This window comes from Zophobas morio, unplaced genomic scaffold, assembly GCF_036711695.1.
Source record: "Zophobas morio isolate AGI-343-1 ecotype UQ-CSIRO unplaced genomic scaffold, CSIRO_AGI_Zmor_V1 ptg000011l, whole genome shotgun sequence".
Taxonomy (NCBI): domain Eukaryota; kingdom Metazoa; phylum Arthropoda; class Insecta; order Coleoptera; family Tenebrionidae; genus Zophobas; species Zophobas morio.
The window spans coordinates 1,813,954-1,834,781 of NW_026972116.1; the positions used below are offsets into that span (position 1 = coordinate 1,813,954).

A 20,828-nucleotide genomic window follows, 5' to 3' on the forward strand; every position below is an offset into this window, starting at 1 on the left:
AGCTTTTTTGTATTCCATTATTTCAAATTATACACTTATACACCCGGAGTATTACATTCTTTAATCAGATAAGACAGTTCTAGCAAGAGTTAAACAGCAACTGTTTTGATCTGAGATGGAAAAAAAAAAGATTTGTCACTCATGTCATTTTGACAAATATGCTAAGAATTAAAAGTTTGGTTATGAACAAGTAAAGACTGTTTTAGAGTGTACGAAATTTAAATGACAGGTCGTTTGAAATTCCGTGTCCCAAACTGTACTTCAAACTGGCCATGCATACCTACTTTGTCCTACATTGGATCACTCTGGAATCAACGAATATTCGCCATTTAGATACTGTAGGATGGCATTTCAATGAATAACGATTCGGAATTCGTTATTAGTTCAGGTACTTTTGTAGTCATATACATATATGACATTACCAAATGCAAAAGATTACAACCAGTGAAATAAATATGAAGAAAAATTTAAATGAATTTGTGTAAATACAGAACATTTTTTTAAATCTAAGCATATGAAAGTAAGTTCAGTTTTAAGGAATATACATCAATGCATTGGAAGTATACAATCAATCTTCGTCAAAGCTCCTTCATTAAAAAGAAAACTAAATGTCAACTGATTTAATAACGGTAAAATATTTTTTGTACTGCTATATCTGAAAGTGGCAAATAGCATATGACTGACATTAGCGAGCCGCAATTTTTTTTGCATGATTTCTAAAGCCGTAAAGTCCAAACTGAAATTATAAAAAACATTAACGTGTCAAAACTAATTATTGACAAAAAAATGATTGTCCTATTGTTCTAGCTCAGCAATTTCAGTTTAAAATGGTAAAATAGTATATTATTAACCAAGGTTGTGAAGACAGTCATTCTAGACCGAACACAAATTAGAACTCGAGATGCGCAGCGTCGAGGGCTCTAAAGCGCGAGGTTTAGGACTGACTTCACAAATGTGGTTAATATACTATTTTTTACACTAGTAGCCCATTTGAGATCTGCGAAATTTCAAAATGTTTTTTCTGATGTGCATCAATAAAAAGGTGTACTCACGTCATTTTAGTAAGCTTTGGAATTTTGTTACTTTTTGACAGTCCAAAACTTTTATTTTAATTTTCTCGATATTTCCCGTTTTTAATTATTTTTTGTGTGAAAAATGTTGGAAAGTGAATCGTCATGTACTCCTCCTGAAATAAAAGAGGCGACACCAAGCATGGAAGAACAGCTACTTCCACAAAAATAAAAAAATCGTAACCATGAGGCAGTTTCACTCCCGTCAACTTCATTTTCATTCCCGTTCACTTCCCGCGGTCCAGAGCATGAAATTTTTAATAACTCCACAGTAGACATACCTGCAGCCAGTTTTTCTAATTCAAATACAAATACAGGGACTGCTGGTATCAATATGACGTGCCACAATTGCACCATCAATTATTATTTTAATAAGAATAAAGTTTTTCCGTACTGTTAATATTGTTGTAATATTTCAGTTATTAAATTAATTTAGTATGACTAATTTATCATCAATTACACGGAGAATAATCAATTCAGGGTTTCGAAATTATTCCAGGGCATAATTTAAAAACAAATTTTTCAAAATGATCGTTTTCAGGTTATGTCTCATTTTTTGTATTTTTTTGACAGTTGTAGACAGTTGTCATATTAGGTAACCAACTTCACGTTTACATTATTGACCAAGGTTGACAATTTTCCAAATTACAGACCTCTAAACAAGTCGACAATTGGCCATTGTAGTGCTACTAGTGGAAGAAATGAATTTTTGTACGAGTTTTGATTTCAATATTTAGGATATAGAGGGGTCAGCAATCATCATAAATGATTGTACTCAACTTGGCTTTGAAAACAAATGAATTTTTTGTTATTGCCGCTCCATAATACAAGTCGAAGTATTATCAATTCAGATCGCTAGAAATGACTAACAGTAATTTTTTTGTCATTCAGATGCATTCTTGTAATCACTAAAACTTAAAGGTTGGCGGCCTTTTAAGAAGTGACGCGAAATTTTTAACATGCCAAAAATATGTGTCACATTATTTTGGGTTTACGGGATATGAACCAATTCGCCTTTCACCGTACCAATGCAAGTACAATAATCCTACATGGGTGCAGTGGAAAGGCTTTTGTAATAAGCATATAGCATTACAAGATAGTTGCAATTTATGGCTGAAACCCATCATACTGCTGTACACATGAAGCACTTGGAGGAACATTTTTTGCACTATGAAAAACTAATTCACGAGGACTCGGAGAAGTTAATGGGAACCTCACCTGTGGACAATATTCCACCCGTGCCGTGGTTATAAATTTGGCGCAATCAAATTCGGATGACTCAGAGTTTGAGTTTGTAGACGAATTAGATTAATTTATTTAGACTGACATTACTGACATTTTATGGAGAATTAATCATTCGGCTTGACCTTCTAAGCCGATTTTAAATTGTAAAAATGATAGCCACAATTACATAGCTCAAAAAAAAAAAGTAACTAGATTTAGTTATTTCTAGCGATCTGCAATCTATACACAATGCATATTTTTTAAAAGTGGCCATAGGGATTCCCATGTAAAATTTTAGACTCCATGTTAACTATTGTTAGGGAAATCCCAGAATTGATTTTTTCGGTGAAATTAGCCTTAGGGTTCTATTTTAATTTCCACTACCACTTTTTGCAGTAACTTATTAGTTTGTGCTTTAAAAAATTAAAATTATTTTGATTAAAAAATTTTGGTACATCATAGAAGGTTTTGACTTATCACTTAAAATTTGTCATTTTTGACAGCATAATTTTAATTTAGCCATTAAATACCTTTATTACAGTTTTTAGAAAAGAAACAGAATAATGGAATTCAAACATAAATGAAAGAAACAAAAGAAAATTTCACTGAAATTACGTTTTTGTTGTCCACGATCGAGAAAACCTGTGTTTATAAATCTGCCATAACATTTTTAAATTGTGCTCTTGCCGGGCGTAGGACAATGTGGAACAATGCAGCAAAATTGTGCAAGAATTCTCTGTTGTCGATAAGCCTTTAATGTATCCAACAACGAGCATTTCCACTTTTTCTTTAATTGTGTACTGCGACATACTAACGAATTTCGGTCACTAAAAACCAGTAATCGAACGAGTAATCAAATTTTAGAAACGTCAGGTAAATGTCTGTTTTTAAATGGCTGCCTACAATATTACAGACAAAAATACCCAAATATTTTAATTTTTTTAAGAAATATCTATACTTTAATTTAAAGCGTGACCTTTAATAAAATCGACAACCCAAATTGCATCTACTAAAAATTTCAACTTTAAATCTTTACTCAAACATAAGTTAACACGGGGTATAAAATTTAACATGGGAATCCCTATGGCCACTTTTAAAAAAGATGCACTGTATATAAAACAAAGTCGTGTTAGTTACAACGTTTATAACTTATTAACAACGGCTGGACCAATTTTTTTGATTTTTGTGTTTTTGGATTTGTCTTCGTCGGGAATAGGATAATAAGTATTAAAACATTTGGAAAATTAAGAAAAAAAATTAATGATTAAACAAATTGACGGCGTTTGGTTTGTTAGGTTATACAGTCGTCATGCTGCGCGCAAAGGCAATTCAGGTTATGGCATTTGTGATTGTGTGTGTCGCATAATAATAGAAGCATTTATCAGCAATATCCGCCACAGTGTTCTTTTCAATGCCGCGAGCGAGAAGATCGAGTTTTTCACAATGAAGCATTAATGCAATTAGACTGCGGAATATTGCGAATCAATCCACTGCAGATGAAGAACAAATCGCAAGAGAGGAGCACCGTGTTAGTATGGCCCGACTTCGTGCTTCACAAGAACACAGAGAGGCCATACTTGAAACGGCTCCGTTGGTAAGGAGAAATCGTCGAGCAGAACACAGTGATCAACAACGTCGAGGCCTAAAAAGAAATGCTTCAAGTGTTAATTTGCTCACACCCTTTCGTTCGAATTGAAGAAGAAGAAGAAGAAGAAGAAGAAGAAGAAGAAGAAGAAGGTTCTGTGTGTCCATTGCGGTGCATTTAAGTTCGCTGGAGAAACGCCTGGATTGTACTGTCTCACTGTTGCCTCCGCCACCTGAGCCGTTGCGAAACTCACGAATCACATTTTTTTTTCGAACGTTCAAAGGTACAACGTACCATATGTCATTTGGAACAAATATTATCGAAGAACGCGGATTCAATCCGACATTTAAGGTAAGTTTTGTTCATAAGACAATAATCTTCATTTTTAGTGATCATACATAAATCAGGTTATCAATGACCACTTCGGTTTCGACTTTACAAATCCAAGGACAAATTCACCATAGAATTGTATCATTGTAACCGGTTGAAGACTCACAGCTTAGATTCTTGCAAATTTACTTCATGGGCAATATGTAGGACCAACTTGATCGGGGCCAAACGATCAATAACGCAATGAAAAAAGAAATTATTCAAGATTTGCAGTAAATACTTCATGAACATCTTGCATTGATTCGGTTGTTCAAAACTGCGATGGATCGTATGCCAAGTGATGACTATAAAATCGTGATCAGAGCACGTAAACGACCCGCTGGAACACACGAACAACAATTCAACGCTCCTACAATAGATGAAGTCGCAATTATTGTTCTAAGGTGGTACGAAGTTCGCCGGGTCAGCTAGTGGATAATAAAGCTAAAACACGATGGATTGAACTTGTCAAATTCGTAAGTATGTTGGTTGCCTGCAGGAGATCATTTAGGGAGTTTCAGTTTTTATGTTTAACACCCTGACCTTCACATTGACATTTTGTCGTTTTGACAGTTTTCAAATTGAAAAAGTAATTTGCTATCATTTCAATTCTTATATATCCTTAATTCAAATTTTGAAATTTCGGATAGCAATTGCTTCTTCTACTGATAGTGACCAGTTCGCTTAAGTTTACGTTTCCGTGTGTTACGGTTTGCGATTTAAAAAAATTAATTTAAAAACCACCCCCTTCTGAGCTGTGCATGTTACGCTACTGACTGACAGTCCGTTGTCAGATTCTGATGATTCACCATGTTGAACCTAAAATAATCCATCTCTAACAAGACTTGGTAATACCAATCTGACGCTCAAGTGTTTATTAATGTTTATACATCAAAAGAATGTCATGATTTGATTGAATAGTTTATTTTAATGAGTTTGTCTTCTTAAAACACAGAACTAAAATTATTAATTAAACCACGAAAGATTATATATTCTTATTAGAGATGTACCGACTGTAGGTCTGGCCGACTAACCGACTAGCCGATTGTTCGGCCAGTAAAAACCGACTAGTCGGCCGACTGTTCGGCTTTGCTAAAACCGGTTTATAAATGCGACAGACAGTGTGTTTTTTTTTTCTATTTCTCTGACTACCTTAAAAATTTGTTTTATTTTAATAAAAGGAATAACTAAAGTTCCTTTGTTTTCCAAAAAATGTGTTAAATTTGTTTGGATAATTTTAACATTTATTTTTTTTTAGTAACTCAGTACAAAAATAAAGAATAACACAATTTAGGGCCAGTTTATACAATATTTTAACTAAGATTAAGTTGATCGCGCATTTCACAAGGCCATTAGCGACGTCTGATTGGCGTAGAGTCGGTCACATGGTACTTTAACGCGGAGTTAAAAATTAAATCGCAATTAAATATTTAATTGAGGTTCTGTAAACCGGGTTTAATTGTTTTATATACTATTTTAATTTCAATAAAAAAAGCCGACCGATCGGCTGTTTAGCCGACCAGTCGCCGTCTGCAGCCGACGATGAAAAACGGCCGAATAGTCGGCTTATCCGACCGGTCGGCCACTAGTCGGTACATCCCTAATTCTTATTTTATCATTATTATATAAAGACGTGCGTATTCTTCACATTTTCGAGAAAATGGGGTGACTCGTTCTTAATTTGACCAATAAAAAATTGAAAGTGCCGGGATCCGTAACCAGGACTTCCAATTGTAATGTACACTGCACCTACACTGAACCACCGGCCACGCTTGCGGGACCACGTATTAATTATGTTTATCGTATGAACGATGTTTAAACAATAAGAATTATAATAATAATAATAAAACATAAAAGCAATGGGATTCATAAAACACAAGTGTGGGAATATAATATATATTTCATGCAATTCAAGTTCTATTTATTGGAGAAAATTTTGAGGGGTTGTCATCACGTTGTTGGTGGGAATGATTAGAGACATTTTGGTTAGCGTTTTATAATCTACATGACAACCTTAAGACATCTTCGAGTATTCGATGTTGTAGTTAATAAAATAAATGCATGCATTCATTTTCTTTTAGTCACCCTGTATATGGAAATCCAAAAAATATAAATGGAATGATAAATCACAAGTACAAACTCATCATAGTCTACATTTTAGGTAGGATTTATTCAGCAAAATTTTGACGTGACGTCATCAATTATTTGGAGGGGATAAGTAAATATATTTTGATAAAAAATTTATCATGCTTCGGTTTTGCAAATTCAAAATTATATTGCAAAATGTTTCATAATTTGGATTTTTTTTCCAAAAGTCTGGACGTTTCGAGAAAAAACTCAATTCGGAGTCATAAACTACATGTGTAGGACTATGTTGTTTTATACAATTTTGGAGTGACGTCATCAGATTATTGGTGGGAATGATTAGACAAATTTCGGTTAGCGTTTTACCATCTATATGATATTCCTAATATAAATACAAAATTTGACATCAATAGGCCCAGTACTTGCGGATATTATCTGTCTAGTAAAAATCCGTGACGGCAGATAGACGGACAGACAAACGGACAGACAGACGGACAGACAGACACACGGAAACAGGCAACCTATTTCTTCGCATAAAGTACAGAAAAATACAGGTGTCCCAGAATTCGCGCCATTCCCGTGAATGACATGTTCCCTGTCCCGAACTCTGCCGTAATTCGCAAAAAGAATTGTCCAGGCTTTAACCGTGTGAGAACTGGAAGGCGATTAAGTTGACCAATAGAGAGGCTGCTTTTATATCCGAACGTTTCAAAGTTACCTATGCCAAGAACAAAAAATCGGGTAATACTAAAGTTGAATGATTTTTTTTCGAATCCCCCTCCGTCAACAAAAGGAAACAGAAGTGTGGTTACAAATTTAATCATTTTGACAATTGTTTGTCATAAACTGTCACGAAGTTCATCACTGACCTGAAGAGACGCTTCTGCGCCAAAGATGACTGATTAATGTACACAGAGACAGAGACGTTTACTTTAAGGCAAGTAGCATGGGACAGAAGTTATTTCTGCTGCCATTCTAGTTAAATTGTGTTTAACTGGACTGTACATGTCATAAGAGAAGCTGTTTCATTTCATCGTAGGCAACTAATACATTTATTACTATTCTACATAGAGTAGCTACCGAAGAGCAGGTATTAGAAGTCATTTTCTTAGAGCCCCGTGAATAATCGTCGGCACCCAGACCAACAAGTGTTTCACCGATTGTTACATCGAGCAAGAGAAGATGGATCGTTTCAACCTAGTCGGAAAGGCCGTGCTGGGGCTCCACGGAATGTACGTGTGGGTGCTGAAGAGCAAGTGTTAGAAAACATGGAAGCGGATCCTAGGAGAAGTGTCCTCTATGTAGCGCAAATGAGTGGATGCTCAAGATCGACCACTCATCGGATCCTTCAAGAGAGAATACTGCATCCTTACCATTACACGAGAGTGCAGCATCTGCGACCAACCGACTACCCGCGACGAGTACATTTTGCTCAATGGTTTTTGCGACAAAATGAACTAAATCCTGATTTTTCACGGCGCATTCTTTTCACCGACGAATGTTCATTTTCCCGAGAAGGAATGTTTAATGCACACAATTGGCACTTCTGGGCACACGAAAATCCACATCTCACTAGGGTGAGAGCGTATCAGGAGCGATTGACTATTAATCTATGGGCTGGAATCATTGGTACTACTGTGGTAAAAATTTTAATGCATCTGATAAAATCACTAAACTCCGTTCCTGTTTTTTAGGTGGGGCCGTTTGTGTTACCTGATCACCTTAATGGGGAGGCATATGCTAATTTTCTACGACTAGAGCTTCCGGCGTTGTTGGAAGACGTTCCTTTGAATGTACGGCGGAATATGTGGTTTCAGCACAACGGCGCTCCTCCACATAATTCGATACTTGCACGGTGAACATTGAAAAGAGTCTATATATCTATGTTAAATAATATACAACACAACATAATGCGACGAGTTAGAACTGGCATTGAAGTTAATGGTGATCATTTTGAGCACATTGTTTAATAACGTTACAGTACAACGATTCCGGCCCATGGATTAATAGTATTGCTCTTGATATGCTCTCACGTTAGCTAAATGTGGATTTTCGTTTGCCCAGAAGTGCCAATTGTGCGCATTAAATATTCACATGCTGGTCAAGGAGCCGATGATTGGGGAAAAGACCTGTATATTCGCACACAGCAGTGGCTGCATAGCGTTTACATTCTCCATAAATTAACATCATTTCCAAATATTCTTTATACTAGTATGAATAAGACATCAGTGACTTAGTGGTATTGGTACTGATTTGTTTATAGTTTGTATTGTTCTTAAAAAAAATGCAACTACACGATTTTTGTTATAATTTTTATTCGTATCTTTTCACTCTCTAGAAAGTACTCGCAACTTTAAAGAAACTGTCTTAAATCATCATGTGCAACATCAATATTATTCTTGAATAAGTCTCAGTTTTCAGTATCTCCCCCACATGATTGACACCACAGCAGATACCTATGATCTTAATACACCAAAGAACTGGAGTCTCGTCTCTTTTTTCGTTGCTTAGACTAGGTATCAGCAACAAAGCTGTTCAGTAAAAATTGATACTATTTATTGAAAGTCATAAGCACCGATTAATCAAAAGCGATATTTATGTTTTAGTACACTAAATAACGTTCTTTGAATGGACATGTGGTACTCTTTTTTAGAAATAACGATAAACTTAATATCAGGGATATGATGCAGAGTAAATTCTGAAAATGTACTAATTTTCGTTAAAAATAACAACGCATTATTCACGGGGCTCTAAGAAAATGACTTCTAATACCTGCTCTTCGGTATCTAGACTATGTAGAACAGTAATAAATGTATTATTTGTCTACGATGAAATGAAACAGCTTCTCTTATGACATGTACAGCCCAGTTAAACACAATTTAACTAGAATGGCAGCAGAAATAACTTCTGTCCCATGCTACTTGCCTCAAACTAAACCTTGACGTCTCTGTGTACATTAATCAGTCATCTTTGGCGCAGAAGCGTCTCTTCAGGTCAGTGATGAACTTCGTGACAGTTTATGACAAACAATTGTCAAAATGATTAAATTTATAACCACACTTCTGTTTCCTTTTGTTGACGGAGGGGGATTCGGAAAAAATTCATTCAACTTTAGTATTACCCGATTTTTTGTTCTTGGCATAGGTAACTTTGAACATAGAAACGTTCGGATATAAAAGCAGCCTCTCTATTGGTCAATTTAAGCGCCTTCCAGTTCTCACACGGTCAAAGCCTGGACAATTCTTTTTGCGAATTACGGCAGAGTTCGGGACAGGGAACATGTCATTCACGGGAATGGCGCGAATTCTGGGACACCCTGTATATTATTGACAGATATTAGGACTAAATCGAAGCCCTTAAATATGATTAGTTATGTTACGAAATAAACCCATACGCCGCCTCGGTACGACGTCTATGGATTTTCTCAAGGACTTTCTGGTATGCACGGCGACGATGTGTGACTCACCGTCGTTGACGGCGGCCGGGCGGCGTTCGCTAAAGAAAATCCTGGAAGCGGAAGTCGCGATGGTTACTCCAGAAAAACCCCGAGCGCGAAATCTAGAACGGAACGTACGAGTTTAAATAGAGACCAGCGTCGGAAACGATTCATTCAGACAACGAGAGAATCCAGTCAAATTGCCCCATGTATTTTGTACATAATCGCGTGTGCCGTGTAAGTTTGTGTTACTGAGAAATAAGTTGTTGAGTTTTACCCACGCCGATTTTAATTACCGATCAACGTAACATTATTATAACTGACTTAAAGGGCAGTTCTGTAAAAAATCGTAAATTTAAAGGGTGTTAAACTACAAATTTCCATAGTAACGAGTAAATCTGATGGGCTGTTTATTTTTAACAACGTTTAAAATTCAACAGATTTGATTCAGAATTTCACCAGAATTTCTGATAATATAACAGCGTTGATACACCACTGTTAAACATTTCATTAAGAAAAATTTGGTCTAAAGAGTTTAGACAGTACTTCCCTCGCCGTCGGAAACGTGACGACTGCATGTCTATTATGTTTTTTTTCGCAGTAGATTTAATTATTTTTTTTGAGTCACCCGGTATATGCAAATTCAAAAAATATGAATGGAATGATAAATTACAAGTACAGACTCATCATATTTTGTATATTCTAGATAGGATTTATTCGGCGAACTTTTGAGCTGACGTCATTAGTTTTTTGTAGAAGATAACCAAATATATTGTGACTAAAAATTTATTATGCTCTTCATAACCTTAAAACATTTGCAAGATTTCAAAACATTCGGTTCTGGAGTTCCTGATTAAATCAATAAAATACATTTACCCATACATTAATTTTTTTGGGTCACCCTGTATATGCAAATCCAAAACCTATGAATGGAATGATAAATCACAAGAAAAGACTCATCATATTTTGTACATTTTAGATGGTATTTATTTAGCAAAATTTTGTGGTGACGTCAGAAATTTTTTAGGGGGGATGAGCAAATACATTTTGATCAAAAACTTACCATGCTTATGATAACTTTAAAACACCTTCAAGATTTCAAAGCATTCGGTTTTGTAGTTCCTGAGTAAATCAGTAAACTAAATTTACGCATTCATTAATTTTTTTGAGTCACCCTGTATATGCAAATCCAAAAAATATGAATGGAGTGATATATCACAAGCACAGACTCATCATATTTTGAACATTTTACATAGGATTTATTTGGCAAACTTTTGAGCTGACGTCATCAAGTTTTTGGAAGGGATAACCAAACATATTTTGAGTAAAGATTTATGATGCCTTTATAGCCTTAAAACATCTGCAACATTTCAATACATTCGGATTAGCAGATTCAAAATTAAATTGCAAAATGTTGTTTTATAATTTTGATTTTTTTCCCAAAAATCTGGACGTTTCGGGTAAAAATTCAATTCGGAGTCGTAAACTACATGTTTAGGACTATATTATTTTATACAATTTAAAACCCATTTACTATGTACAATTTTGAAGTGACATCATCGCATTAGTGGTGGGGATGATTAGACAAATTTTGGTTAGCGTTTTACCATCTACATGATATTCCTAATATAAGTACAAAATTTCCCAACAATCGGTCCAGTAGTTTCGGAGATTATCTGTCTAATAAAAATCCGGGACGGCAGACAGACGGACAGACGGACAGACGGACAGACAGACGGAAATGGGAGACCTATTTCTTCGTCTTCTAGGGGTCATGAAAGATCGAGAAAACGTAAAAGTAGAGAGTCGGCCGACGGACTCGATTACAATACTTCCTTTGCTTACGCTCGGAAAGTAAAAATGGTCGAAAGTTATTTCGACAGAACTTCCCTCGCTCCTGAAGTACAGTAGAACAAATCTAACTTTTTCGAAAAATTATAAGATTTGATTTTGCAATTTCATTTTTTTACGATAACCCTAATAAGTGAAAATAAAAATATGTGTGTAATGTTAAAGTAAAGAAGCGTGCTACGAGTTTGTTTCAGGTTACTTTTTCCTTATAAAATTTTGTGATGACGCCGTAACATTTTTGCAAGTACACGTATGTCAATTTGGATAGATGTAATATATTACTAATAATAACTAGTGTATTCCCAAATTTTTCGGGAAAATGGAGTTAGTCATTCTTGATTTAATTAACAAAATAAATTACCCCATTCATTAATTTTTTTGAGTCACCTGTATAAGTAATTCCACAAATTATGAGTATATTGATAAATGACAAGTATATTTTGCAAATTTCACAGAGGATTTTTTACGCAAAATTTTGAGATGACGTCGCCAACTTTTTGGCGGGGGATAAGCGAACAAATTTTGATTAACAATTTACCATGATTACGATAACCTTAAAACGTTTGCAAGAGCATTCGGTTTCAAATTCAAATTAAATTTTGATTTTTTTTCCAAAAATCTGATTGTCTAGGGTGAAAGCTCAATATGGATTCATCACATCATGAGTATCTTATTTTATAACATTAAAAGAAAATTATATAGCAAATTTTGACGATGACGTCATCCCACTGGTGGTGGGGATGATTAGCGAAATTTTGGTTAGCGTTTTACCATCTACATGATATTCCTAATATACATACACAATTTGACAACAATCGATCCAGTAGTTTCGGAGATTACGTGTCTAATAAAAATCGACACACGCCAGACAGATAGATGGAAACAGGAGATCACCTTTTTCGTAATCTAGGGGTCAAACGTCGAGAAAACATGAAAATGGCAAGTCGCCCGTTGGATTGGATTACTAAACTTCGTTAACCTATGCTCAGGAGATATGTAATAAATTAATATTTAAAACGTGCGACTATTAACCGGACACCTTTACCAATTTATCTAATACAAGTCATCGGAATAACCATTTTTAATTAAAAATTCACACTGTTTTTTACGTGTATGTATACTACCTCATATATTCTGAAAATTCAAAAAAGTTTAAAGTGGCGCCCCTCCGCGATTTCAAGTATTACTTAATGACTCTAATAACTAAAAGTGAAAATAAAATTCAATAATGTTAAACAGAATTGCAAATACTTCAAATCTGAATAATTTCACACCATCCTAGTAAATTACTTCGATGAAAACTTCACAGTTTAACTAAGAATAACATCAAAGGCTAATTAAATAAAAATAAAAAGTCTAATTAAGAAATTGTTGTTCGCTTGAATACACGGATATCTATTCACTAATGATTTTTTAACGAAATTATTGTGTCGATAGCTCGTTAATGTGGGTCACAGAAAAAACATTCACGATTACGCAACATACGTTTATAATCCGCGTTAAACAAATTATGCAAGAAATCAAAATAGTGTAACCGTCTGCCTTTAAGAGTGCGGATATGACAATGTGGACTTAAATAATGCACAGTAGCCACACAAATTATTAAAGTATAATTTCCCATATATAAAATAGAAAATAGACTAAATTACTGTATGTCACATTAAACATCATCATGTAATTCATTTTTTACTAATGTGTAATAATTCCTCAAGAAAATGTTAATTACAAAATGACATTCAATAATATTGATATTAAACTTTCACTCGATCAACTAACTACAAAACTGAAACTACTTTTACCTATTTTGTTTAAAATGTAGCGTAAAAAGTACACAATTTATTTACTTCTAGCAACTAGAACATAAAATCAGATCTAATGCACTTGTAGGACAGTTACATAACATAATTGTTAATGCTACCCGGATTAAATACTCTTATTTAGACAGCTGAAAAGTTGTTAAAATAATTATGTTTTCATTATTCCGATGTTTTGCTTAACAGGAAAATGCTACTAGACAAAAAAAACTTACCCAAACGACTGCAAAAGAGTGGAAAAAGGTGACAGTATTTAGGACATATTGGAGGAACTATAGGCGTATAATGTTATTATATTCCTATAAAAGAAAGTAAAACTCATTTAGCCCTCAAAGCAGGTAATAACTAGTCACAAGGTATTGAAAAATATATATGCGTTCCCCGAGCAGAAACATTCCAATCATAGAAACTTAGAACGTGTTGAGTAACTCAACTTAATAATGTACCTTCTTCGACGACACTTTTAAATCCGATGTTTCAGCAAACAGAGAAACGTTTGTCAATCCAAAATTGTTGCTCCGTTGAAAATGAAAAAAAAAACACCACGAGATTAGACATATTTTTAAATAACCGTTAAGGAAACGAGAACACAAATACGAAAAATGAACTTTCATAATCCCTTTTATGCTGTAACGAGAAAGTTTTGTTGCCATCTCAAACTTTTAAACGTAACAAATGGACTACGTATCTCAAACATTAAATATGACGTCCATTTTCAAAGTTCTTAAAGTGTCGATAGCAACTCTACATCTAAAGGATTAAAAGGAAGCTAAGTTGGTTTATTTATATAAAATAATCAGTTATATTTCCAGACTGATTTTTAAACAAAAATTAAAATTATGTGTACGCAGTTTAGACATTAAAATTAAAATAATTTCGCCATTAAAATCAATTTTGCAAAGTTTTCAATAACTACAAAACGAAGTAAATAAAAAAAGCGACATTTATAAGTATTGTTGGGTGCTCTTCACGTAATACCAAAAAATTCAACAGCGGTTTTAAAGACGCTCATATGTAGCATTAGTCTTCTTTTTAAAACCAGTTCTTCTAATGTCACAAAAGTGTAACGTATGTGCGTTTAATCAAAAACAATGATTTACTTTCCAAGTAAACACGAAACTTTTTACCAGACGAATTTAAAAAGAATAGTCAAAAGTCACTCGTGAATACAATCACATCTGTCTTCTCATCTTTCTTTTTCACAATTTAGAGCACGTAATACATTCCCTCGTGCCAATACACCGTCGTTAAAATTCTCTCTATCAATTAACTATAATTCATGCAAAAATACAAAATAACAGTTGATCTAAAGTAATTCAAAATTATCCAAAAAGAAGAACTTTCACTGATTACAAATAGCATTTTTACCAACTGCCTAAACCTGTTTAGTAGTCACAATTTATTCATGAACTAGTGAAACTGAATTGTATTAAACTCTCCCCTTAATGATGATATAAATCTGTCAGGAACAGCGCTTGTTTTTGCATCGCTTTGTAGAATCAAACAAGAAATTAAAAATAATAAACGCAATCTTAACATTAAGGCCAATCGTTGCACAACAGAAATGGCAACGCATGAGAAAAATTTAACACGTTCTATTTTCACTTCAAGTGTGTTAGTACGTAACACCACTGCCAAGATGTAGTGACGTTTTGTGATGTCAGTACTTAAATTATTTTCGAGTTGTTTTGATACATGAAATTGAAATGCGTTTTTATCCTATTCGTTTTCCATTCTACGATATCTCTTGGTCGCGTTATGTCTTTACAAGTTTTCTTATAAACGATCGTTGAAAAAGCCCTTCTTTGATCTCGGTGTTAATAAAATTCTCACTTGCTAGTCACTTAACAAGAAATTCAATTTCATGTTTTTTTAGCTCGAACCGAATTTCTCTTACTGTAAATATGTATCAACTAATTGAATTCTGATAATTCTATCGAGTCATATGTAGTGTAATGGCAGTTATGAAATTGAAATTAAAACGTTTAATAAGCGTAATGTTTGTATAATGTGGTGGTAATGACTAATGAGTTAAAGGAAAAAAAACTTTGTGCATATCACAACATAATCTCAAAGACAATATGAAATATTTTTTTGTAAAATAAGTGGCTAAGTTTCTATTTATTTGCGTATTCCATGGTATCTTATGATATGACGAAATGTTAATCTTAACTAAGTGAATGCCAACTTTATTTCTTTACAAGAATCTACTGAAGCATTAAAAGTGACCTCAAATTTTGTATTATTTGTGATATTTTCCAATAGTACGTTTTTCTACTTGTCGGCACACAAAGAAGTCGAATAGCGGTCGCAATAGCCGTAACAAGTGTTAATTCTTTCTTTTTCACCAGAGCTTATTTATAAAAATAATACCGCCCGTTTGCATAATTATAGGACACATGTAACAAGAAAAATGCAACTTTCTGCTTACAAAAACGCAACCACAAACACATGCGAAATACACAGAATATATTATTCGCAAATTGCCACCTTTTTACTTTTTTGTTTGTCACATTAAACGATGCAATATCGAACACACATATGATTTATTTCATAATGGTCTATTGAACAAGATGAGGAAAAGTTCCTCATTGGTAACGAGTATAAAACTTTGAACTATTCCCTTTGGGCTCATGTCACAATTTGTATCAATGAAAAATGTCTGTTGTCTGTTGGAAATTACTGATTGTGAAATTTTATTCAGGGTTGCTAAAAAGTATGGATACAACTAAATATTTCCAGAACGGTTTAACAGAACTCATTGAAATTTGGTATGCAGGTAAAAGTATTTAAACTCTATCGGTTGAAATATTGTTCAAATTTCTATCGACATTTATTTTGTAAATACAAGGCCAACTTGATTTTTTAAATGGTACGGGGGTCAAATTTAATATTTTGGAAAAAATCACTTTTTTCTGCATTCAGTGAAGTAACATATGGGTTTCTTTATTTGCACTCAAAAATAAAAAAAACATTAAAATAATACAACTTGGAAAGTGTCGTTATTTATCAGTAGAGTTCTTTACCACCTACGCATTGATAGAAAAATTAAATAAACGTAAAAATAACACAAGTTGGCCTTATATCTCCAAACAAACGTTGATGAACATTTGAATAACATTGCAGAGGATAGCAAATTTCAATGACTTCTGATAAACCGTTCTTGAAATATTTTGCTGAATACATACTTTTTAGCAACCCTGTATGTATCTTAGGAATATCATGTAGATAGTAAATCGCTAACCATAATTTGTCTGATCATCTCCACCAACAATTTGATGACGTCTCAAAATCTGGGTAGTAAATACTACTTAAATTTTATAAAATAACTGGAACAAATTAAATGCACAGTTTTATTTTTAAATGCTCTGTATTTTTGTTCGATAAAAATGATAAATACTAAGTTATATAATAAATGCTCAGTTAAAAAATAAATTCTTAGTAAAAATAATACATATACATATATGCTTGGTGAAATAGTAGCTACTCAGTTCAATTAATAACTGTTCGGTTAAATAAGGAATGCTCAGTATATTTTCCAGATACTATTTACTTTCACGAAATGAAATTACAGTGTCTTAAATTTGGACATTAGTTATTGATTAATAATTTTCTTTCATAATGCTAATTATTAAACAATAAAATACCTAGTTGACATCTAATCTGTAGGTACTGCAAAAAGCAGAGGCTGGGCTAGGGTTACCCTAGTTTTTTGATTATACCAAATGTCATCCTTCGTTGTGGTTCAGATGTTAACTTCAAGTTGGAAAAAATGTGGGTAAGGGACTTAAATTCAAAACATTTTATACAAGCGACATCAAGAAGTAGTGAAACCTACTCCACCTACTTTGCAAAATGAAAAAAGACTGCGTTTATTATTTTAAATTGAGTACCGAAAATTGAGTTGATTTTATAACTGTGCAAATTACATTTGTTTATAAATCAATTTCTTTTTTAAACTGTATGAAAATCCGTTAAATACTGCTCATATTTTTTTTTCTGGACAGATCTCAAATAAATATCGAGCGTTTTATTACTATCCTAAAATAACATACCTGTGATTTATGAATCCAACTTGACTTTTTACCTTAAACATCTAGATTTTTAGAAAAAAATGTAATTTGTGTCATCCTTTGTCGATTTTATTAAAGGTTAATGCTTTAAATTAAAGGATATTTCTTTAAAAAAATTAAAATATTTGGATATTTTTGTCGGCAATGTTATAGGCAGCCATGTAAAAGCAGACATTTACATCACGTTTCTTAAATTTGATTATTTGTTCGATTACAGGTTTTTAGTGACCGAAATTCGTAACCAATGCCGCAGTACACAATTAAAGAAAAAATGGAAGCGGTCACTGATGGTATATTATAGCCTTATCAACAACAGAGAAACTGCACACAATTTTGCTGCCGCATTCCCACATTGTCCCATACCCGGCAAGAGCAAAATTTAAAAATTTTGTGGCAGATTTAGAAACACAGATTTTCTCGATCGTGGACATCAGAAACCCCAATTTCAGCGAAATTATCTTTTGTTTTCTTCATTTATGTTTTAATTCCATCATTCTGTTTCTTTTCTAAAAACTGCAATAATAGCTATTAACATACCTAGGATGTAATAAATGTCATAACAGCCGTAAACGTCCGTTCGAAATCCGATCGCTAGCGAAGATTTTGAGACATTTAAGGTTGTTATGACATTGTTGCACCCGTGGTATGTTAAGGTTTTATCGGTTTCTGTCCATTGAGCCAAAAATTGAAAACAGTTAAATCAGGCAATTTGCTTTAAATAAGATGGAGCTGATCGCGTTTGTATGAAATGTTTCCCTATCATCGTTACAATTTGTTGTTTATTAAAAAAAAAATATGTGAAGAAAATTAGAAAAATGATAGAATTAGGTAGGCGATGTATTGCCCGAAAATGTTAAAAATGCAGATAGTCAAGCATCAAGTTTAAATAAAGTTACTTACATTTATTGGTTTTCACATTCATTGTTTTTCAATTCCTTAATAAATGTTGACAATTGACATTTCGGTAAGGTAATATTACCTTACCGATTTTACATACAGGATACAGTTATGGCTTTCCTACCAGTAAAACTTTTATAAATGTAAACAGGCATTTAATAGACACAAACTCATAATATACTCAATTTGTTATAATTTTCTCAGGATATCGTAAAACTCATTCTCTGTCAAAAATGACAAGTTAAAATGATAAGCCAAAACCTTCTATGGTGTACCAAAATTTTTTAATCAAAATAATTTTTATTTTTTAAAGCACAAATTAGCAATTTATTGTAAAAAATGGTAGTGGAAATTAAAAGAGAACCCCAAGGCTACTTTCACGGCAAAAATCATGTCTGGGTTTTCACTTTAACAAAAGTTAATATAAAGAGCATTGTATTAACTAAAATTTGTTCCGTTTCCCCGTTCTTGTCATCTGTTGACGATTTTGTTAGAAGTAACTTTCGGAAATATTTTAAGAATATTTTAGGATTGTCTGAGCATTTCCACCAAACCTCTGATGACCTCATCTCAAAATTTTGCTAAGTAAATGCTGTGACTGTGAATTCACTGCTATTTTTAACTTTATGTAAATATGTAGATCTACATAATAAAAGTGCAAAACGAAATTTTAGAATTTAACATAAAAAATGCAAAACCGATGACTCACACACGCTTTAAGGTTAACATGGAGACATTGATAAACTTCTGTTCATTTCTTCCAAAAACTTGATATCACCTCAGAATTTTGTTAAATAAATCTTGCTCCAAATTATGGTGGGATATGCTCCTATATTTGTGGTTTAGCAATATACGGGATGCTGAAAAAATGGGGCACCAACTCGACGCTACAGTATTAAGTTCACAAGTCAAAGTTCGGGAAAAATCATTAAAAAATTCTTTACGCCAGTTTAACGTTCACTTACAGAAACAAAATATTGGTTTATAAAGATAAATCAAAAATCTCAAAAAATTAGTCACACTTGTCCAGTTTATCCTAACCAATTTTAAGTCTTTTGTTATATTATATAATGAAGAAAACTGTGGATGAAAACAAGATACTTCCAAAATTATTGTGAATAATGAAAGTCTAATTGATTTCATGTATCCTACACTAAATGATGAATTAGAATATGATGAAATATTGCAAATAAAAGTTAAATTTTGAAGGGTTATATTTTCTACATTTGGGCCCAAGAATGTTTTAATTATTTTTTTCTGTTCTATAAACAGTCCTCAACAACGTGTCATAGAATTGGTACGCCATTTTTTCAGCACCCTGTATCTTGTTTATGCAGGACGTCTTAAAAAAACTATTGATTGAAGCAATTAATTGAATTGCTTAAATTAAAAACGACTTTTCCAATTTTTATAAAATTCTGGAAACAGAACGGAAAATAAAAAACTTGCTATATAGATATGCTGCAAAGGTGTTACAGTCATCATTTTTTTTGGCTAAGGCAGTGAGCCCTAGCTTTTGCAACACTGGTTTCGATATGCAATTCCAGTACATTTTTGACTTACGATTGACTATACAGGGTTTTTTTTAAGGGTGGTCATAGGGTTTTACGTGCTAAAAACTTTAAGTCGTGTTAATGAGTTTTGTAGTGGGGATTTTCGAATGTATTTTAGCACAATATGAGAACTGTATTTTATAAATCTATTTCAATTTATGTATTTTATTGTACAGAAGAAAATAAATACGGAATTACAACAAAGTAGATTTATTAAATTCAGCACAAATGTCATACTACGACAACTATCATGGCCTCCTGCGCAAGCAATACATGACGTATTTACGTACTTTTTGCTTCAGATGCGTAAAGTAAGTTTGATTACAATTCCGTAATTATTTTGTTCTGTACAATAAAATGAACTAAAACTTATTCATAAAATACTATATTATATATACTAATTATCACGATTCGAAATTTTAGCACGTAAATCCCTTTGGCAACATTAAATAAAGGCACACTAGCTGAAAGGCGATATAAGAGGAAATGTCACACGCCTATTTAATAGAATAGTTTAGTGAATAAAATTATGGTTATAAATTATGTCAAACATACCAAGTAAAGGTTTCATGTTCTGCGAGACTCTATTTACCCACAGACCCGTCCCCTTGTTTAAATTCGAACTTAATAAATTAAATCTACTCTCATTTGTGTCTAAAAAAAAATATCATTTGCAGATGTGTAGTGAATCTAATGGTTTCTAAAATACATGCATATGTAAGAGAAAGACTACTTTAAGCTCTTATGTCAGTGAAACCACATATAGTACGTAACACAAAAGGTTCCCCCGGTTATTTTTATTAAAAGGTCATGTAATGACTTAGTAAACCACGTAGTGGATCTTCACACATAATAAATAACAATTCTCAAT

At 33.2% G+C, this 20,828-nt stretch overlaps 2 protein-coding genes across 3 annotated transcripts in view; one reads left to right on the top strand and one right to left on the bottom strand.

Moving 5' to 3' along the window:
• The window catches only part of LOC135126635 (furin-like protease 2), a 429,769-nt gene that overhangs the window by 406,536 nt on the left and 2,405 nt on the right, over positions 1 to 20,828 (bottom strand). The window lies entirely within an intron of this gene.
• On the top strand, positions 7,538 to 8,192 carry LOC135127022 (uncharacterized). The gene is made up of 2 exons (XM_064053316.1): positions 7,538 to 7,973; positions 8,028 to 8,192. The coding sequence occupies exons 1-2, from the start codon at positions 7,602 to 7,604 to the stop codon at positions 8,190 to 8,192; spliced, it is 537 nt and encodes a 178-aa protein (XP_063909386.1). The 5' UTR covers positions 7,538 to 7,601.